The 22,539-nt window shown below is 60.8% G+C and overlaps 1 protein-coding gene across 1 annotated transcript; it reads right to left on the reverse strand.

Moving 5' to 3' along the window:
* Positions 1-3,484: 3,484 nt before the first annotated feature.
* On the reverse strand, positions 3,485-21,939 carry VAX2 (ventral anterior homeobox 2). Its single transcript, XM_065665331.1, has 4 exons — positions 21,816-21,939; positions 21,161-21,415; positions 16,729-16,916; positions 3,485-4,283 (listed from the first exon to the last, which is right to left on the reverse strand). The coding sequence occupies exons 2-4, from the start codon at positions 21,411-21,413 to the stop codon at positions 3,780-3,782; spliced, it is 945 nt and encodes a 314-aa protein (XP_065521403.1). The 5' UTR covers positions 21,414-21,415; positions 21,816-21,939; the 3' UTR covers positions 3,485-3,779.
* Between the last annotated feature and the right edge of the window lie 600 nt (positions 21,940-22,539).

Consider the following 22,539-nt stretch of genomic DNA (forward strand, 5'->3'; position numbering starts at 1 on the left):
GGCAGCTGGAGAGGGGGAGATGGACTGGGGGGGCTATGAGGGGGTGCTGGAGGTATCCTCGGGGGGGGTCACCAATGCACCGGGATGGGGGAGAGCAGGAAACAATGGGGGAGGATCCAAGATGCTAAAGGTCTCTGGCACCGGGACAGCCATAGAGGGAAGGTGATGGAGGAGGAGGCAGGAGGCAGGACATGACTTTTACTGATCATTAAACCCATAAGAACCCACGTTATTCCTTAAAGTTTTGCATCCAGAACTTCCTTTTTCCCTTTATTTTCCTTTTTTCCCCCAGTTGTACCAGTCGGGAGGAGCTGGGGGAGCAGAGCCAGCATCCCCATGGGACCCCATCACATCCCTTGGGACGCCTTCACTGGGCTTGTTGGCTTCGGGAGAAGCAGCTTTGGAGCAGCAGCAGCTTCGGCTCAGATTTGGGGTCTTTGGGAAAGCAGCATTTGGGGTTAAATCCATGGAAGGGACTTCCATGGCCTCACTTCCCACCTCTCCCTTTGGGCGCTGAGCAGTGGGAGGAGGATGCGGGAGATCCATGAGGGTGCTCTGAGATGGGAAACCACACTTGGACAGCCCAGAATTCCCAGGTTTTGGGGGCTCCTTCAATGATAAAACCGGACCCACCTTGGAGATGCCCCCAAACCTCCTCCATCCATGAAGGCAAAGGGGTCACTTCTCCATCGGACCAGACCATTTCCTCCCAGCGAGGCCAAGATGGGGGGAACTGGGAATAAGCCGGGAAATTCAGGAGCTCCAGGGGGAAAAATAAGGAAAAGCAAAACAGGGATTTGGGGGGGGGGGGGGGGCAGGATTCTCCCACCTCATCTTGCTGCCTTGCCACGCTTGCAGAGCAGAGGGATGAAGAACAGTGATACAAGCATGAATGAAATGATGAGGGGAAGGGAAAAGGCTCTTGTCCTGCCAAAATCCCAGCCCTCATCCAAATACTCCATTGGGAAGCTGAGGTCTGAGCATCCTGGGAGGATCAAACCCCACATTCCAGGAAAAGGGAACGACCCCAGCCCATGGGAACAAGGAGGAACCAAACTCACCCGAAGCTTTCCATAAAATCCTTTATTTTAAATATCTCCCTGCGCAATCCCGGGCACACGCAGGATGTGCCCACCCCCCCATAGGGACAGGGCGGGGGGGGGGGGGGGGGGGGCTGCACCCCTGGGCCAGGCTGAGGGTCAGTCCATGGTGATTGTGGTTATGTGACATCAAACCGCAGCGGGGGGGATGCAGGAGCCCCTTGGGGGGGGGTCTGGGGGGGGGGGGATGAGCCCCAAGGCAGCTCCTGGGTGATGGGGGGGGGGGGGGGGGGGGGCTCAGGGCATCACCCTGCTCCTGTCACAGCAGTGTCGTGAGTGGGTGTCACATCGGGGCTGTGCCATGGAGCATCCCAAAAGGTGATGCCACCACAGAGCATCCTGCCATGGTGATGCCACCAAAGGGTACCCTGCTATGGCAACACCACTACAGGGTGCCCCACCAAGGGGATGCCACCATAGAGCATCCTGCCATAGAGGTGCCACTGCCGAGCATCCTGCCATGGTGATGCCACCATAGGGCAACCTGCCATGGTGATGCCACTGCAGAGTACACCACCAAGGGGATGCCACCACAGAGCATCCTGCCATGGTGATGCCACCACAGCTCCAAGCCCACCATCAACCCTATAGAGCTCGTTCCCCTCCCAACATCCCCAGTCCTGAGAGCAGCCCCAGCATCGCACACCCACGGCTGAATCCTGCCCCATGGGATGCCATCCTCACTCTCCGGGCTCAGGATGCTGAGGTGGGAAGAGCGGCTGAGGGTGCCCCAGGGCTCTGCTGGGTGATGGGAGCAAGGGGAAGGGGTTGTGCTCAGGATGGGGCTCACTGCAGTGACTGCACTGAGCACCCAGCACCCCAGGATGGGGCTGGGGGGGGGTTTGGGTACCAGCTGATGGCAAAGAGCCCCCGTGGCCTAACCTAGAGTATCACAAATGCCCACACATCCACATCTCCCTTGATGGGGTGTCCTTGAGTCAAGGGCTCCTCAGCATCCCCGGGGCTTTGCTATGGTGGGGCAGCACCAAACCAGGATGGTTCAGCTCAGGACAAGCCTGGGGATGTCTCATGAGCCAGGGTGGTCACTGGGACACCACCTGCATCATTGGTCCCCCCCCAGCTCCCCCACCTTCAGAGGACAAGCATCCCATGGGTGCAGTGCAGGGAGACGGGGACCGGCCACTGGGATGCTCCAAGTCATCAGCACAAAGCCCTTTGCAGGTGGGGAAACTGAGGCGCAAGGACGCCATGGCCAGGCAGGGACAGAGCCCAGCGCTTTCGGGGTGTTCCCCTCCTGCTCCCCAGGGCTTCAGCAGTGACCCCAGCACCGGGTGACAGCCCGGAGGGACCCATCCGTAAGAGGCACTGAAAGACCACGGGGGTGTCAGCAGCCCCCCCAGTGTCCCCACTGGAGCTGCTCCTCTCCCACCCTGCACAGCACAGACCACAGCATCACCTTCCAGACCGCGAAGGGGCGATACCTGGAGAGGGGAGAACACGGCCCCGACAGATCCATCGGGATGAGGGATGCAGGATGGGGCAGCACCGGTGACACGGGACAAGCAGGGACCCCCCCCCGACGTGACCAGGTCCAGCATCAGCACTGGCGTGAGGGGATTCAGGGTGTCCTCCACGGCTGTAACGGTGTGGATGGGGCGTGCACACTCACACACACGTGTGTGTGACACACAGTCATATACATGTATGTACAGTCACATACGTGTGCACACTCATACATGTGTGCACACTCATACATGCATGCACACTCACACATGTATGCACACTCACATACATGTGTGCACAGTCACATACATGTATACACACTCACGCGTGCACACTCATACGTGTATGCACACTCACATACATAAATGCACACTCACACATGTGCACGCTCATGTACATGAATGCACACTCACACACATGTGTGCACACTCATACATGTATGAACTCACACTTGTGCACACTCACATATATGAATGCACACTCACACGTGCGCACACTCACACCCATGAATGCACACCCACACGTGTGCACACTCACACCCATGAATGCACACTCACACGTGTGCACACCCACATACATGTATGAACTCACACGTGCACACTCACATACATGTGTGCACACTCACACGTGTGCACACACACACATGTATGAACTCATACACACGTGTGCACACTCACACACAGGTATGAACTCACACACACGTGCACACTCACACCCATGAACGCACACTCACACGTGTGCACACTCACATATATGAATGCACACTCACATGTGTGCACACTCACATATATGAATGCACATCCACATACATGTATGCACACTCGCATATATGAATGCACACACACACGTGTGCACACTCACACACATGTATGAACTCACACACATGTGTGCACACTCACATGTATGAATGCACACTCACACACACGTGTGCACACTCACACCCATGAACGCACACTCACACGTGTGCACACTCACACACATGAATGCACACTCACACACGTGTGCACACTCACACACAGGTATGAACTCACACACACGTGTGCACACTCACACACATGTATGAACGCACACACACGTGTGCACACTCACACCCGGACGGGTGATCCTCGGCTCCCCCCCCTCCCCGCTGCCAAACCACCCCCGGTGCGGGACGCGGGGTGCAGGGGAGGGGCTGCGGGGGGGGGGCTGGGGTCCCTCTTTGACACTCGCTCGGCTTTAAGGGCTCTGCTTGCCGCTGCCTCTGCAATTGTCCTTCCTCTCCAGGCGCGTGTAAGGCTCGAACGCGGAGGGGCCCAGTCCGTAAGCGCCGGGGAGCTCGTGGAGGCCGCCCAGCAGCGGCGCCCCGAAGCAGAGAGCGGAGCCCGGCAGCCGGGGCGAGGGCGAGGGCGAGGAGGAGGAGGAGGAGGAGGAGGCGGCGAGAGACGGGAGCTGCAGGCTGAAGGCTCCGGGGCCGGGGGGGCTGCTCCCGCCGCTGAGCCCCGGGGATGCGGTTCCCGGCGTGGCCAGCCCGGATCCGTTGCCCGTAGGACTGGCGATGGGATGGGAGGTGGGGGAGAGGAGGCTGGGGGGGGCCGGCACGGGCAGGAGCCGGCCCTGCTCCAGCAGGCGCAGGATGTTGCAGGTAGCGAAGGACTCGGAGGTGGTTGCGGAGCGTTTCTCTGAGTCCCGGCTCTGGTCCTTCTTCTGCTTCGTGCGGCGGTTCTGGAACCAGACCTTCACCTGCGGATGGGGGGGGGACGGGGGACGGGATGGGAGGGATTGGGGAGGGGACGGGGTTGGGGGGGGGACACAGAGAGGCACGGATGGAAAGAGAGCGCGGGGGGGCCGGGAGAGAGGCGAGAACCGGGAGAGAGTGAGAGATAGGAGAGAAAGACGTGTTAAAACAAACAGCCCGGCGAGATCCACCCCCAGTACAGGGACTGCGGGGACTGCTGCCTACAGGGAATGGGCAAACTGGGATGGGAGACCAAGGACGGGAGGCTGGGGACGGGAACCCAGGGATGGGAGCACAAGGTAGGACCCAAGGGATGGGAGCTCAGGGGTCAGACCCTGGGGGTGTGGGGATGCCAGGGATGGGACGTTGGGGATGGAACCCTGGGAATGGGAGCTTGGGGATGGGGCTCCGGGCACAGGAACCCAGGGATGGGAGCTTGGAGATGGGAGCCTCGGGATGGAAGACCAGGGATAGGACCTGGCAATGGGAGCCTCAAGATGGGAACTCGGGGACAGGAGCCCAGGGATGGAAACCTGGGGACAGGAGCCTGGGGATGGGACCCTGGGGATGGAAACCCAGGGATGGGAGCCCTGGAATGGGACCACTGGGGATGGGAGTCTGGGGATGGGACCCCAGGGTAGGAGCCCAGAGGCAGGAGCCTGGGGCTGAGCTGCTGCCCTGTGCCGGCTCTTCCAGGGATGCTGAGCTATGGGATGTGCTGGATTCTCTGCTGTGGTGATCACCAACCCCAAGTCTGCGTCCCCATCTGCAAACCCTTCCCTCACCAGGTCAAGACACAGGGCAGAGGGCCCCTGACATTGCTAGGGGGCAGGGGAACGCGTTAGGGGACAGGCTGGTTCCTGCTGGCCTGATGCAGGGCACGGACCCGCTTCTGCACCCCAATCCAACTGGGGACATCCCCAACCTGCCTCTGGCTGCAGCAACGAGCCCATAGGCCCCCCCTGACCCACACGGATGGGGCATGGACCCGGTCCCCAGCCCGTGGCTCCCATTCCCCTGCAACTGCCCCCCGCTTGTGTCCCTCCCTGGCAGAGCAGAGGGGTAGGAGAGGCAGAGACAGACAGAGAGAAGCGTGAGGGACAGACGGACGGAGGTGGAGGTGAGGGGAGGACACGGATGGGGAGAGACTCGGGTTAGAGCCCGGCGGATGGCGGGAGGCGGTGGCACGTGTGGGGATGGGTTGGATGCTGCAGGGACACCCCAGGGTAACCCCAGATGTGGCACAGGCTTGGTTCGCTCTGCCCCGGAGCAGCAGGGTTGGAACTCATCCATCGGGAGCTCCATGGGGCAGGAAAGTCACCGGTGACAGAGCCCTTGTGCATCCCCAGCACCACAGACCCCCAGTGCAGAGCTAATGGGGAGGGGGCAGGTCCCAGGCCCCCGGCCCCTTGCCAGGGATGGAAGAGTGTGGAGGAAGCCAAAGGAGGATGGGGATGCTCCAGGAGGAGCAGCAGAAGATGCTTCCAGGGATGGGGGACACCAGGATCATTGGAATGAGCCAGAACCTCCTGGGACCATGGGTGTTTGCCAGCCCATGTCCTACTTCCCCTTATCCACATAGTCCCGCATGGAAGCTCCTGAGGACATTCCCATGTCCCAGGGCATGGAAACCCAATACAGAATCAGCAGATTTTTGGTGGGGACCTCCTAGGGCTGTGGAATTCCAGGGACCTCAGAGCCACAAAGCACAGGACTTGCAGACCCCCCCCAATCCCATGCATCTCTATGAGTGTCTGGTCTACATCGGTCCATAGGGAAAGGCAGAGCCCCAGCGCCCTCCACCCAGAGCATCCCCAAAGCCAGCTCTGGAAGAGCAAGAGCTCAACCCCCCCCCCATCAGCACCATTATATCCTTGAGGATGGCCATGAGGTGCCCAGGAGCTGCCGATGCCGTGCACAGCGGAGGTGGCACCAGCACCACCCTTCCAAGAGCCAATACCATGACCCATGGAGCAAGCTCAGCATCCCCCAGTGTTTCCCTGTCCCAGCCTCACCTCGCTGTGGGTGGATATTGAGGGATGTGTTGGAGCCCATGCTTCCGGATGAGGACCATCTCCATCCCTGAGCCCCAAACCAAGGTGCTCCGGCACCCCATGGCCACATGCCCAACCCAACCTAACCCAACCCAACCCAATCCAACCCAACCTAATCCAGCCCAACCCTGCTTCCTTCAGCCCAATTCCAGGGCTGGGAAACCCCCACCAGCTTCGTTCCCCCTGCCCCTGGTGTCTGAGTGCATCCCCTCCAAGTACCCTGAGATGCTGATGGGTCTCAGGGACCCACCGAGGCTGCCCAGGGGTCTCCAGAAGCATTTAGCTTGGAAAAAGACCTTTAAGATGGTTGAGTCCAGCCATGGACCTAGCACTAAACCCTGGTTCAGTGCAAAGGGAAACTGAGGCACGCACAGCCCCTGCCTTGCAGAGTGCTCTGAATCACAGCTTCTAACACGAGAGGAGGCCAAAGGGCAGAATCATGGAATCCCAGAGCGATTTGTGTCGGAAGGGACCCCAAAGCTCCCCCAGTTCCAAGCCCCTGCCAGCAATGGGTTATCAATACGGCCCATAGGAGAAGAGCACCCATCGGGCTCCTCCTGCTCCTCCTCATCTCACCCCTGTGCTTCCCCTCTGCACCCATCACCCCTGCACACCACGACCCAGCCCGAGCGTGCTGCTCTAAACCCGGCTTCCTCGTGCCTCATAGACTGCCGTGAGCTTTGTGGTGCCGCATCAGAGGGCAGGGTCGCAGCTGCCTGCACGGCTGAAGTTCATCCTCAGCTCGTCAGTAATTAGTAGGCCCATGTCCTTTTCATCCCCCATTACGCTCAAGCTCCTCTCGGTGGAGATGGAAATAGGCTCAGCCAGGCGCAGCCCTGGACAAATCCATGAGTAATTCCCCCCCCTCCCAGCCCTGCTCCTTCTTCCGGCAGCATCCTCCACGTCTCCCCTCGGACACTTTCCCCTCCAACCACGGGTTCTCTGCTCGCTTTCTGCTCAAGTGATGAAACTCATCCGTAGCGAGCCCTTGCCAAAGCCAGCTTCCGTGGCACCGGCTCCACGTCCTCCCTCTCCTCCTCATCCCGGTCACCGGGTGAACTGGGATGTGCAGTGATGCCCTCCCCGTTCCAGCCCGGAGGAAGGGCAGGGAGGACCATGGTGGCGGGTACCACATCTCAGCGTCTATGGAGGAGGTAGCGCAGCCCTGTGGGCAATGCTTTGTTCCTCAGTTAGCATCTGGTTGATAACTGAAGGGCTGTGGGATGAAACCGGGCACTTCCAGCTCCCTGGCACGCTGGGGGTGAAGGAGAAAGTGGGAACGAGAACATCCGTTCCCTGGGAAGGGAGGGAAAGGCCAATTCCCGGGTGGATCACTCAGGGGGAGAAGCCTCCCCCTGCTCTATAAGAGTCCCAGGAAGAACCCACAGCTCCTGGTGGCTGCAAATCCCCTGCTTGAGGCTGTGGGACCACACGTGTCAGACCCATCAGGTCAAGGCTGGATGCAGACAAAGAGACAACAAGATGCATCTGGATGCGACGGAGGAGCAGGACATGGGAGGTCATGCGTTCACCAGCAAGGAGGGAGCTCCCCGGGGACAGAGGGTGAGAGGATAGAGATGACTGTGACAGCCCCAGGAGATGCAGCAAGCAAGGAGCAGCCTGATGCTGGAGGTACGAGGGTGAGCACGAGCTGCAGGTTCATAAAGCATGGAGGAGTCCTGGCACCGGGTGCCTGACCCGTTCCTGTGACCACATCTAATGTCACCCTTTCCATGAGGCGAGTGAGTGGTGGGAGGCATCTCAGCGTGAATCCCCTCCTGTTTCTGGATCTGGAGATGCTGCTTTGGGCTCTGCAGCAGGAGACTGATAAGAGCAGGGGACTCCTCATAAGGGTGGGCAGAGATAGCACATTGTAGGTATAAGTCTAGTGGGAGGTGTCCGTGTATGTAGCAAGGGGTTGGAACTGGGTGATCTGAAGGTCTTTTCCAACCCAAACCAGTGTGGGGTTCTCTGATTCCATGTCATAGGCACAAAACAAGGTCCAAAGGTGCCCAGCTGGGACACAGACATGGAATTCCTAACTCCGACACCAACCAAGCTGGACGCTCATCCCTATTCTGCCCAACCCTGCAGGTGAAGGCATTGCTCAAGGACAGCAGCACTTCGGTGTCTGGGTACTGAGCATGGGGGACTTTGACTTTTTATAAGAGCAGGTAGGGCCAGGCCAAGGGGAATGGCTTGAACCTGCCCAAGGGGAGACTGAGCTGAGCTCTTCGGCAGAAGCTCTTCCCTGTGAGGGTGCTGAGGCGCTGGCACAGGGTGCCCAGAGAAGCTGTGGCTGCCCCATCCCTGGCAGTGCTCAAGGCCAGGTTGGACACAGGGGCTTGGAGCAAGCTGCTCCAGTGGAAGGGGTCCCTGCCCGTGGCAGGGGTTGGAGCTGGAGGAGCTTTAAGGTCCCTTCAACCCAAACCATCCTGCGGCTCTGTGACAATTCTATAGTTGGTCCCCACCTCCCCTAGGACCTTTAGGCGCTATAGAACAGGACCTGCAGTACCAGCACAACATGAAGGAGATAACACTGCCCTAACAGGACTGTCCCAGACAGGCAGAGTCACCCAAAGCCTTCAGGACTCATCACGACAGCCCTCAGCATATAATAAAACACCACCAGCACCTCCCCGACCCTCCATAGCGGCAGGTCCCACGTACAAGATTGTGTTTCCACCCGTTCTTTTCACCACATCTGAAGCTGAAGATACCTACTGCTTGGGGCAAGGTCAATCCTCTCCTTGCTGATGGAGAGGCCGGACATGGTGTCCATCTAGCAATGATCAAGAGAATGAAGCCTCAGCCGCACAGTGGTTGGGAAAGCCATTGGAAGGTTGGAACCTGCTGCTTGGTCATCTCAATCTGTGCTTCCTTGCGTATGCTGTGAAACTCTGCTGGTTTCCTGCGGCACCACGGAGCTTCCCACCCCATCACCCTCTCCTCTCCTCCTCACGAGTCCTTCTGTCACCAGCAGCAGAGGAGGGGGCTCAGCCCCTCCAGGAGCTGGGGCTGAAGTTCATCCTTTGCTACGTGCCTCCCATCACATTCCCAGTTACAGGGAGCGAGGGAAAGAGAATTCACAGCGAACACATCCCAAAGCGGCCAGGGGAGCTGGTCCCAGCCCGATGCCGCAGCTCCGGAGCAGGGATGTAAAGCTTGACTATATCTATATAAGGTACATATATATTATGTATATATCTAAAATACATCTATAATATGTATTTATCATTATATAAATGCTGGTCTTTTCTCTTCTTCCCCCCAAAGCTCCCCCCCCGGCCCGTTCCCCCCCTGCTCCCCCAAGCGCAGCCCCAAAGCCGGCGCTGCCCTAACACTGAGCGAGGAAAGCGAGGAGGGGATGCACCGATGGGCCCCGGGACAGCAGCGCAGCAATTCCCTGCGTTCCCAACAGCTCCTCCCGCAGCCCGAGCGTCCCCAGGGCCAGCGGCCGCTCGGAAAACACGAGCCTGCGAGCGGCAAGAGCCCTGGCAGAGCCGGGACAGAGATCCCGCATCCCCCCGGCCGGGCCGCCGCAGCATCCTCTCGGTCTGACCTGCGTGCTCATCTGTATTTATGCCCTGGGGACATTTTATTTACTCGATTTCATTGTATTTTATTGTGTTTATTATGTAACTTTTATTTTATTTTATTAATCCCACTCTCTTTTCCTTCCCTTTCCTTCTCTTTCCTTCCCTTTCTTTTTCCTTTTCCCTTTCCTTTTTACCTCTTTCCTTTTCTTTTATTTTTCTTTCCTTTTATTTTTTCTCTTCTTTCCTTTTTCTTTTCTTTCCATTCCTTTTCTTTCCTTTTATTTTTTCCTTTCCTTTTCTTTTCTTTTTTCTTTCCTTTTCTTTCCATTCCTTTTCTTTCCATTCCTTTTCTTTCCTTTTCCTTTTCATTCTATCCTATTATGTTTTTCTAGTCCTTTCTATTAATTCTATTCCATCCTTTCATTTTATTCATTCTATTCAGTTCTGGCTTCAAGTCTATTTCCTATTCTTTTCTACTCCGTTAGTTTGATTCCCGTTTCTATCCTTGGTTTCCTAACGCTCTTTTCCACCGTTTGGTTGTACTTTAAACGCACGCACACAGACACGGAGTCCCTGCCATGCCCTGACGGAGCTGCCGGCCTTCCAGTGACCTCCCCTCAGCCTCCCTGCAGGAAGGAGCCATCCTCAGGAGCCCTCGGGACCCTCCTTGCTGCGGCCCGGTCTCTGCCATGGCTGCCCGGCGCTGGGCGGGGGGGGGGAAGGCAGGAATGCGGCCGGGGATGCGACGGGAAATGTCAGCGAGCATCTGGGCTCCTCGGGGCGCTCGGCAGAGGCAGCGCTTGCCCGCCTGGGCTTGCGAGGCAGCGGGACGGGCACACGGACAGAACCCGTCCCTGGAGCGCTCAGCACCATCCTGCACCGCGGGCTCAGCCGCTTCCCGCATCCCAGCCGCTGCGCGCTGTGCGCGCACACGGAGCCGCCCGCACACGCGTGCCACAAACCCCCCCATCCCTGCAGCATCTGCACCGGGTCACGTCTCCCCGCGGGTCCTGGCACGGCCCCGGGCAGGGGAAGGAACCGGGGCAGCGGCGTCCCGGCGGCTCCCGGCTGCCGGCACGGAGCCGGTGGCTCGCAGCCATGGCCCAGCGGGAGCTCCGGCACGGAGCGGGGCTGGGGGCCCGGGGAGCCGGGCACCGGCACCGAGCACCAGGAGGTGCCAACCGGGGAGCTCCTGAGCCCCTTCTCCGGAGCCGGGCTGCTGCCCTATTGCTGCCCTGCATCCAACAGCTCCCAGCCGCAGAACGAGTCATTCCCAAGTAGCTAATCCCAAAGGAGACCCCGCACGGGCAGGCTGAGCTCCCTGGATACTCCAGGGATGGAAAGGTCCGTCACCATCACCCTCCCCTCTCTTCAGCTCGCATTATGTGGCTCCAAACCGATGTGTTTTACCAGTCTGCGGCTGAGCGGCAGCGGGATATCGCTCCTGAGGGATCACGGTTTGCCAGCGGGAAGCCAAAGCCCCCATCCCTGACCACCCTGGTCACACCAGCTCATTGCACCCTGCTCACACCAGCACCTCCCAAAATCCCTCAGCATCCTAGCGCTCGGCAGCCAAACGGCATGGAACGATCCTCATCCAACCCGGGACACCCATGAGCATCAGCCTGGATCCTGACACCAACACCAACCAGCATGGGATGGTCCTCACTCTCCCCTGGGACACCCACAAGCATCATCCCGGATGCCAGCATCCGCATGGGAAGCCCTAGGGAATATGTTATGGCTTTTCCATGGTGTTTACTCCTTGGCAGCCCTGCCCCGGCGCTGACCCCGGCGCCATCACGTCACGCGTCCCACGCCGGAACGCCGTCCATCCGGGACTATTCCCATCTGCCAGCCGAGGCCATTTTCCTCACCGGGATTAGCTCCCGCCGCCATCAGCTGATGCCCGCCGCGGCACGGGGGAAGGTGGGACCAAGCTGATGCACCAGCATCTCCCCATGGCACCCTGGATACCCTTCCTCCTCCCTCCATCCCGAATGGGTCCATGGGCTCGCGGAGGCTCAGGCCCCAGCATTGCATAAGCCATCGGCTCAGTGCCCAAAGCTGCCTCACACACAGGTTTCATAACGCTGCAGGACCCGGCTGCCTCTTCCCATCACAGCAGGAACAGGGATGGAACCAGCCCTCAGCATCTCCCCCAGCCCCTCTGCACCCCAACAGCACCAGGGGCCACCCCATCTGCACCACACACCCCAAACCCTCTGCCATAGCCCAGGACAAGCATGGCTGGGGCCGTGCTTCCAGCCACAACGAGCTCCAACCCATGTGCTGGCGATGCCCAAGGTGGGAGCTGACCCCGACGCACCGGTAGCCCAAACCCTTGATCCCAAACTCCAGCCGGAAGCGTGCTCTCATCCTGCTTTTGCTCCGGAATTAAGGATATTTGTTCCACAGCAGGAGAATCTCCCGGATGCTCTTTGCAGATGGAAATGAGAGGAAGGAGAGGGCAAAGACAGGGAGGGATTGGTGGGGGTGAAGTGTTCTCCACCATCCAGCCTGGTGGCCCTGGAGCAAGGCGTCCCCAAGGGAGCATCCTCCAGCACACGGAATGGGGTAGAGACAGCTCTGGTCTCCATGGAAGCACCAGCAAAGGCTGATAGGCGAGAAGTGCTGCCTGGGATGGATGGGACATGGAATCCATCACTGGGCATCCCACCCAATGGCCAGCACCCAGCAAGAGGGTGGGAAGGCAGAGCACCGGGTTTGGGGATCCTGCCCCAGCATTGGAGAGCCGTCACCAAACCCAATTCCCGTCAAAACTGTCACTTTAGGAAAGAATTCCTCTTAAGTTATATCCAATTGGAGTGTGCTGAGAAAAACTGGGATTGGTCCTGGGGAAACCCAGGCCTCCCACAACATTTAGAGCTGAAGTGTTCATAGAATGGCTTGGGTTGGAAAGGACCTTAAAGCTCATCTAATTCCAGGAGGGATGGAGGGATGGAGGGACAGAGGGAAGGATGGAGGGATGGAATCCTCCTCAGGACACCCCCTCTTTCTGCATGGTCTAGCAAAGGCGCTTCCAACAAAGCTCTGGGAATTCAGCTTTCCCTGAGGACTGCAGAGATTCCAAGAATCAGGAACAAGCAGAGCGGCATTAGGGTCCTACCTGCCTCTTGTGCCTTGGGGAGCCCCAGCCCACATCTCCCACCACCAGGCTCTGTGATTCTTACCTCCTCCTTTCCTGCTGCTCTCCCCATGAGAGGACAACCGGGGTTGGTGCAACCATCGCTGCCCTGCTCTGCTGCAGGACTGCTGGTTGATAACAGCTCAAGGTGTGATTAATCTTTAATAGCATCATCTTAATTGCTGGGCTATAAATAGAGCTTCCCAGCCCTCCTCTGCCTCACACGTGCATTGGGGGATCACAGACCTGCGAGCTCCGTGCTGCGAGTACAGGATGCTCGGGGCTATGGGACACCAGCAGTGATGGAGCCATAGGAGCCTCTGCCAAGGATGGCCCAAGAGTCTGTCTCTGTGGCGGTCTGGGAGACCTGCTGTGACGGAGCCCATCGCAGTGAGGGAACGCCGGGAGTGTCCCATGGGATTTCCAGCAGCCAGGCAAGCGAGAATCATGGGATGGTTGTGTTAAAAGGGGCCTTAAAGCTCTCATAACAAAGCTCTTGCTTTGCTCTTGCCCTTACAAAGAAGCAGGATGCTCAGACCTCGCTCCACTCCGTATCCCACCACCCCTCTACAAATGCTGCACAGGAGCCCCAGCGCTCACCAGGAAGTTCCAGGAGGTGCCTGGATCCAAGAGCTGGCAGCGGCGCTCCTTGGTTGAGGACACCCTTATATCCCAAGCTCCTGCCTTTGGGAATGGGGGAACCACCTCCTGGCAGAGGGGCAAGGCTCCGAGCTGGGTGCAGCCAAGCTCTTGGGTACCCAGACCTCCAAAGGAGCCCTTGTTTGCTGTGTCAGGTCTTTGTCCTCGCAGGAATGAGGGCAGGAAGAGCTGGCACGGACACAAGGTCACTTGAACCTGAGCCTGGCGCTGAACTCCTGCCCCAGGGAGCGAATCCCCTCATCCAGCCCATCTGGCCTCCCGTCCTGCCGGGGGATTGGGGGGAATCATCCTCCCTCCGTGGTCCTTCTGCCTCCAGCTCCTCTCCTTCCACCTTCCGTGGCACTGACAAGGGGAACGTCACTCTCATTGGGATGCATTGCCCAGAGAAAGCCAATCCTGGGAGCACGGGATTGAGGATGGATTGTGCTGATCCAGAGCTCACCCAGGATGCATCTATCTCCTGGGCGAGATAATCTAGCCTTCATTAACTTGGCAAGTTAATGAAAGCACATTCCACAGGCTACTTGAATTCATTTACCACTAACCACATCCATAGCTCAATGGGTTTGGGCTGGGTCTGGAGCAGCTTCCAGTGATGCAGAAGAGGCACAGGGATCCCTGGAGGCAGGAGGCGAATTTCCAGGGCTGGAAAGAGCCGGGGCGGATGGAAGCACCCTCCTCATCCTCACCTGAGTGACTCCAAAACTCCCCCATGGCCTGTGTCCCGTGGCCTGTGTCCCATACCTCACATCCCAAACCCCAACCCCGTGTCTCTGTCAGCACACGAGGCAATCGCCTCCTGCCTCCGAGCCTGCCCGAAAGCAGGATCTGATGCCAGGAAGGTAACACAAGGGGCTCAAAGGGGCTCTTTAGGTGGTTCTTGCTCCGGTTGGGTTGAGACCTGCTCACAGGGATGCTGGGCTGCAGCTCTCCAGCCGCGATGGCACCGTGTCTGTTCCTATCTCATCACCCTGCTCTCACACAGGAGCAGAGATGAATCATCCTCCCTCCCCTGAACACCCACAGGCACCAAAACCCCTCTGCAGCAGCCCCTCTGTGCCCCCTTTCCTCTCCATCCATGGTGGAATGTGGTGAGCTCCCATCGCATCCAGGATCCCGACAAAGAGCAAAGTCAGGAGGAGCTGGCAGGGGAAGGTTCCTAATCTGGAAACCATGGTATAACCCATTGAGGGGGTGGGAAGGATCCATCCCACCACCCCAACCACGAGCACAAGGCAAATAACCAGGAAAGAGCCATGATGCTGTTGGTTGGGAATCCACCAAATACGAGATGGGGCAGGTCCCATATGTCCTGGGAGCTGCTCCTGGATAATACCGGGAGGAAAACCCCCAAAAGCACCCAAAATGGTTATAAATGTCCATCAGAAGTGATGAACGAGGAGCAACCTGGTGGGACAGGAGTGGCTGGTGGTGATTATCCCATCTCCAGGCCACATCCACATTGGACATCCTGCTGCACGGAGTGTCACAGCCTGTAAAGCCCTGTGGTCACCCAGCAACGACCAAGGAACCCCATGGATGGTGAAGGCCCAAGGGGATACCTGAGTGTGCAAAGAGCCTGAAACTGTGGTCCAAGGGGACCTGCACCCATTAGCGAGAGGGAGAAACTGATCCCAGGCATGGTGGTGGCTGGGAAGCGACAGGGATCCGGGAAGGCACAACTGGGAATTCGCTGCAGGGAACGAGAAGCTGTGAAGAGCAGGGAAGGGATTAAATAAGAGGGAGGTGAAGGAGAGAGATGTGAAACCAGAGGATGCAGAAGGAGGAGGGAAGAGGAGAGGAGACAGACGTGGCCCATGGGTGTGAATTTGCTCACTGAGCGATGAAGGCAGGGAGTAAGCAGGAAATAAGTGGACGTTAGTCCCTATGGAGAGGGATTAACGAGGCCATTCCGGTTCCATGGAGGTGACACTGGGACCAGGGCTTCGGCTGGGACACCAGGGAGGGGGACCCGCATCCAGCATCCAGCTCACCACGGTGCTTTATTCCTTATCCCAGCACCTCCTTGCATCTCTCCCACCAAGTAAAACCTGCTCCTGACCAAAACCCATCCACTCCGCTCCCAACAGATCCAAGAGGAATTCTGTTCCATGCTCCCCATCGCAGGAACACGCACGGTGAGTGCCAAAGCACCGCAGAGTAACAGGGGCTCCCCAAAACCAGCTCCTTGGCACAGGCCAAGGGTAGGTGTGGGAATACTGGGTTTGCTTCCTATCTGAATCCATGGATCCATGAAGCTGCCTCCTAAGGAGCCTCAGTGGCCAAGGAGGGGCAGACTGGGCTGGCTGGGCTATTCCATCATTCCCACTTGGTTTGCTCCGCAGCCTCTATTACAGACATCAACATTCCAACCTCTCCCAAGCTCCCTCCACACCGGCCAAACATCGCTGGAGCAGAACCAGGAAAATCCCTCGCCGCAGAGCCGGGAATGCTGGGATGGGGAAGCGGTGCCCCCCCAAGCTCAGGCTCCACAGGGATAGTCCCCATGGCATACCCATGGATGGATCATCCATCTGGGAGCAGGAGAGCAAAGCCACAGGGACAGGGGAGCGACAGGGCTGCAGGATCCAGGTGAGATCCATCCCGCTCGTACACAACCAAACACCCAATCCCGACGGCACCCATCCCACGTCCAACCGCGCTCACCCACCCCGCTCTGTGGGTGCTCCATAAGGACCTCAGATCCCTGTGGAAACCCTCCTGCCCCCTCCAAGGCTCCCAGAGGCTCCCAGTGGAGCCAGGGGATGCTTCCCTTGGGAAGCTGTGCAGGGTCCCCCACTGAGGGCTGCCCTGAGCCCCCCCTAAGCCCTAAACTCCACCTCGAGAGAAAGGGATGGATGGAAAACCGCGCAGCACCACGCACGCTTCCCACCGGACCACACTCCAAAGCAAGCACCGAGCCCCATCCATCCACATGGATGTGGGATGCTCAACCCACCCCAGCCCCGTTTCGGCTCCTTCCTTCCCTCCCCACGCCGGTGACCACCACACACGGAGCCCATGGGGCTGGTCCCACCGCGACCCTTACCTGGGTCTCGGAGAGGTTGAGCTGCCGCGCCAGCTCCGTGCGCTCCCGGCCCACCACGTACTGGCAGCGCTGGAATTCCAGCTCCAGGCGGTAGAGCTGCTCCGCAGTGAAGGACGTCCGCGTCCGCTTGGGCCGGTCCAGGTCCAGGCCCTTGGGAAGCACGATCTCCCGGATCGTCCCTTTGGCATCTGCGAGGGAAGCAGGGAAAAGGATCAGGAAAATGTCTCCCAGCAGGAAAACTGCTGGGATGGGGAGGAAAGGGACTGGGGGAATGGTCCAAAACGGTGTTTGCTGGGTGCTGAGCTCGCTGCAAGAGTGACTCCCAAAATCCCTCCAACTGGAGCTGAATGAGGTGACATTCCATAATTCAGGATCCCCCCTGGCCCCAAAGGCTGTGAGTTTATAACCTCCAGGGAAAGGTAAAAAGTGGGAATAATTTGGGGGTTTTAAGGGGATAAATAGGAACCAGAAAGGTTTTTAGGGAAAGAAAATGTCTAATCCCAGGAATAACCATCCCTGAGAGCCAGAAAGCAAAGAAAATGGTAAATACGAAGGAACGGTTGGAATTAGAGCTTTATTTTAATGAAAAATATATTTTCATTCCTATTTCTGCCCTTTGCTGGGAATACTGAGAAAAATCTCTGTCACCATTCCCTTCTTTCCAGAATCATTCCCGCTGAAGGGATAATTCCTTCAAGAGCAGCCCCGGTTCAGTGAGGGGACAGGGACACTGGAGGGTTTAGCTCCCACATCAGCCCACACCATGGGATGCTGCTCATGGACCTCCCAAAGGGAGCTCTGACAAAGGATGAGCATTCCCAGGAAAAGCCCTGGAGCCCCAAGGCGCTGGGAATCCTGTCCCGGCTCCACAGGCCGGGATGTGTCCTGACGGGCTGGGCTGTGGCACCAGGGATTAAAATGAGCCTTGGGTATTGCCCGCCGCGTTTCCAGCACCCCCAAAGCCCTCATCCTCCTCATCCTTTGTGCCAGCTTTCCTCAAGCAGCTCCGATGCCGGAGCGGAGCCTGGATTTGGGATGCTGCAGAGCTCCCCATTTCTTCCCAGTGGCTTTCCAGCCACAGAAGCCACTGTGGGCTCCGTGCCCTGCTTCCAGGGCTGCTGGCTCCCAATCCCAGAGGCAGCCAAGCTCCCCGGCAGCCCTGGGTGGAGGGAAGTTGCTTTCTCTCCTTTGGGCTGACTCCGCCATGAAGGGATTATGGAATTGCTGGGGCACGAAGGGGGACAATAGTGAGGAGCAGCCTGGGATGGAGGTGGTGTGGGGATGGTGGGGACAGCGCGGGGACGGTGGGAGCAGGGAGCAAGCACAGACATGGGATAGGGACCCCAATCCCAGAGCCAGATCCCACCCTACATCACGGTACCCTCAGGCTTCGATCCGCACCCCCAAAGCCCAGGGCTGAGCGCGGAGCTGTCGGAAAGGAAAGGGCTCCTTGGTGCATTGGAGATATCTTCGGTTGGGAGATCCCTGGTGGCATCAGGGAACCATTTTGCAAGGGAAGAGCGCTCACAAAGATGATGCCTGGACCACATCCATGGCCACGCCGTGGTCCCCAGCGCAGCAGCAGCCGGGGCTGATGGAGACGCTCCTGTTGCAGCTGCAGGATTCGGCCCCTTCGTGATGTGGGCATTATTGTGGGTATTATTTATTGTTCTTTCCACCCTTCCCAGCAGCTGGACACAGCTCGGAGGGAGGGGAAAGTGGGGGGAAAGGGAGGGGAAGGGATGGGAATGGATGGGAAGGGATGGGGACACAGCCTGTGGTGCCAGCCTGGCATAGGAGAGACAAAAGCCCCTCGCCACAGCCCTACTGCATGGCACAGACCTTCCCTGCTGCCCATCCATGTAGATCTGGGGGGCTCAGAGCCATCCCCTCATGCCAGCAAGGCCACAACACCGCCCTCCCTGAGGCACCCCATCTTGAGAGCCTTCCCCCCATCCGGGATCCTACTGGATCCCAGTGGACCCCAGACCCACAATTCCCACCCAGGGGTTTCCAACAGCCCTTAAGTGGGGCCTTAGGGACACACTCAGATCTTGGGGATCAGGCTGCACCCAGTGGCACCCAGGACAAGGTTTGGGAATGACCCCCCAAAAGCGGCCTGGTGCCACGGGGATCCGTCTCTCCTCCATCACAGCAGCTGAACACAAGGCAGGATGGGCAGGGCCCAGTTTTGGGGTACAGCCCCCCCCCCCCCCAGGGCTGGGGAGCAGCGATTTCAGAGCCTGCACTGCAGCAGGCCCGGAGGGACTCATCCTGCACATCAACACGTGCAGCACAGCCCCGTCCCCGCAGGAACAGCGGGGAGGGAGCACAGGACCCCCCCACCCCAGCACCCCAAAAAGCACCGTGAGCCCTCGGGCTCAGCGCCGGGAGATGCAGGGGGGGCACCCCGGGATCTGAACCCCCTTTTCCAGCCGCCCCTGGCGCTGCAATGGGACTGAAGCGGCTCCTTCGGCCGGTCCAAGTCCCGTTAATCCCCTTTAAAGACCGAGCCGGTGCGATCCGCACCCTCCGGCCGTACCCCTGTGCAGCGGCCCTGCCGCCTCGACGAGACGGGGATGGCCGGGCGGCCATGGCCGCCCCACGGCGGAGGCTGAAGGCTCCTTCCCGCACCGGCCGATCCTCGGTACGGTCCCGTACCGAGCCTGGGGGAGCGCCGGGGACCCCCTCAGTGATGCCAGGGCCTGAAGGATCCCGCAGCTTCCTTCAGCTGGGCCCTGGCGAAGGCGGAGGCTGCTCCGAGAGCCCCGGTACCAACCAAAGCCATGGCGGGTGAGCGCCGGGAATGGGCTGGAGATGGCTCGGGATCAGCCCTGGCTCGGAAAGCGTGTTTGTAATATATAATATATAATATCTAATACATAGTATATAATGTAGGATATATAATGTATGCGCTCTACATCTTGTAGATATATATATAAAATCAACAGCAATAATAAAGCCACCTCGCAGAACATGAACCTGGAGACGCATCCCCGGCATCAGCCGGTGCCCGGCACCGACCCGTTCCCGAGAGCGGGACCCCGTGGGCCCCGTCGGTCCCTGTCCCCCCCAGACCGGGCGTCCCCGCCGCATCCCCCCGCTCGCTCCCGGCCCCGTGCCCGTTCCCCGGCGCCGTTCCTTGCCCGCCACCATTTTGTCGGCGCCGTGGCGGCTGCAGTAAGATGGTGAGAGCCGCCGGTCCCCGGGGCCGGGAGCTGCGGGCACCGTGCGCCGGGCTCCGGGAGGGACCCCCCGGGCCGGGCCCGTCGGGGCGGCCCCGGTGGGGACGGGGCTGGAGGAGGAGAGGCCTGACCCCAGCCTGACCCCGGCGGGGATGCGGCAGCCGGCTGGGCCTCGGCGACAACCGGGACCCCGGGGATACCCTGGGGACATCCCGAGACACCCCGGGGAGCGCTCCCCAGAGCCACCCGCACCCCCGCCGAGGTGCGCAGGGAGGCATCGGGCTGCAACAACCGCGCTGTCGGCGACAGGAGCCTATCGCGACAGCCGGGAGAGAGGCTTCGGTGAGCGGCGGTGCTGTTTGCAACGCCGGGATGCCCGAGCCGAGCCGAAAACGGACCCGGCTCAGGCCCCGCCGGCCCCGGGCACGGAGAACGGATACGGCCGAGCCCGAGCCGCGGCTCAGGTCCCTGCCCGAGCGCGGGGCTCGGCGCCGGAGCAAAGGCCGGGCGGCCTCGGCGCTGGTCACCGAGCGGCCGCGGAGCTTCCCCGGGCCCCAGCTGGGAAACGGCGGCGGAAGAGGGGGGGACCGGACCGCCGAGCATCGCCGGACGGAGCCGCGCTGCAGCCCCGAGCCGGGGAGCGCTCGGCACCCGCCGCGGACCCTCGGCTTCGGGGGGTCCCCACAAACCCAGCGAGCCCCGGGCCGGTGGAGGGTGGTCGCGGGCGGAATGCACCGGCCCCGGGTCCCGGCGTACGGGGCCCGTTGGGTCCCTCATCCCCGGGCTGGCGAATGGTGTTATAGAGGGGGAAATGCCACCAACGTATAGATGTGTATAGCCCCTCTCTCGCCGCCGCTCCATGACGCTTTTCTCCTGCGACAACGGTTTAAAAGCGGAGCCGAGCGCTCGCACCCCTCTCCCGCTGCCCGCGCGTCCCCCCGGGGGTCCCCGGCCCCGTGCCCCGATCCCCGCTCGGCCCCGGAGCCGCTCGGCGGAGCCGGCTGCGGACCGGGCCCTCGGCACGCAGCGGAGCCGGCGGCAGCCGCGGTGGCGGCGGGGCCGGGAGGCCGGGGCTCGGAGCCGGCCAGCGCCGGGGAGCGGCCGCGGATGGGCTGGAAGCGGGGCCGGGGATGGCTGGGACCGGGTTCCCCATCCCGCTGTCAGGGAGCGGGGCCCCGGGAGGCGGCGGCGAGCGCAGGAGGGGGGTGCCCGGTGTGGTTAGCGGGGCCCGGGGCCGCTGCCCGTACCTCGCACCAGGATGCGGCGGCAGTAATCCGCCTCGCCGCCTCCCGCCGGGCTCTCGCTGTCCGGGGCGCGCTCCTTGGAGGAGCCGGGGCTGACCGACGACGTTCCCGGGATGTCCTTGAAGCCGCCGCCGCCGCCGCGCAGGGCGCTCTCCAGCTCCGCCCGGGTCGGTGCCTTCTCCAGGGCCCGCCCGGTAGCGGAGGGCTCGGCCCGCAGGACGGGGCTCCCGCCGGGCTCGGCCCCTCCATCGCTCATCCCTGCGGGCGCCGCAGCGGGATCGAACGTCGGGAGGGAGAGAAGGAGACAGAGGGAAAGGGAGAGAGGAGGCGAGGCTGGGCGGGGGGGCGGGGAGGGGAGCCCCCCCCCAGACCCCTTCCCCTCCCCGCCCCTCTCGGCCCCCCTCCCCGGGGCTCACCCCCATAGCCGGAGCCCCCCGGGACCTCTCGGCGGTGGAACCGGCTCTCTCCCACCCGCCGGGGGGGTGGCATTAAACGCGCGCACCCCCCTTCCCCGCTCCACCACCGGGGGGGGGGGGGGGCCCGGTCCCCGTCGGAGCGTCCCGAGAGGGGGCGAGGGGGGTAAAAGGGAGTTTAAAACTTTGACACCCGGTTAAAGCCCCCCTCGAAGCCCCCTCCCCAGCTCCGCCTCTCGCCGCACCTCGCTCCGGGCCAACTTCAGGCGCTCCGGTCGCCGCCGCTGCCCTTCCATGGGGCGCCGGTGCCGGTGCCGGCGGGGAGAAGCCGCCCGTGCCCGGTCTCGCCGCGCTGCGCTGGGATTCGTGTGCGGGGAAACCAATACCGGGAGGTGGGGAGAGGCGGAGGGGGGGGGGGGGTGTTTTAGGGGGAGGAGAGAGCTGCGGAGGAAGCGGCCGGGGGTGGGACCGGAGAAGCGAAGGGTCCTTATTCCGCCGGCCCCGCTGCGCATCCCCGGCCCCGGGAGCGGGCGGCCGAGCCCCGGCGCTGCGGGAGAGGTTCGGGGGCAGCCGCGGGGCGACTTTCAATCCACGGCCCTCGCAGACGCAATTTCCTGCGCTCCCGGTCCCCGGCACCGGTTGGCAAACAAAGGGCCCCGAGCTCGGGGGTACCCCCTTGTCGGGGCGGTCACCGCGGGGAGCACCGGAAGGTTCAGCCCCGGTGGAAACGAATAAAGAGATAACCGGATACCGGCTCTGCCCGCGCCCCTCGCAGTGCCGGGGGGGATCCTGTCCCTCTTCGCACCGTGTGCCCCCGCAGCCCGATAGGCCCAGGGTCCCCGTTGCTACCGGAGTTACCCCGCCGCGTCCCCGGGATCGGGCAGCGGGGGAGCCCCGAACCCCCTCCGTGCTCTCGGCAGCCGCAGCCCCTCCCCGAGCCGCCTCCGGTACCAGTACCGGGACCTGGAG

Source organism: Lathamus discolor, chromosome 1 (assembly GCF_037157495.1).
Source record: "Lathamus discolor isolate bLatDis1 chromosome 1, bLatDis1.hap1, whole genome shotgun sequence".
Lineage (NCBI taxonomy): Eukaryota > Metazoa > Chordata > Aves > Psittaciformes > Psittacidae > Lathamus > Lathamus discolor.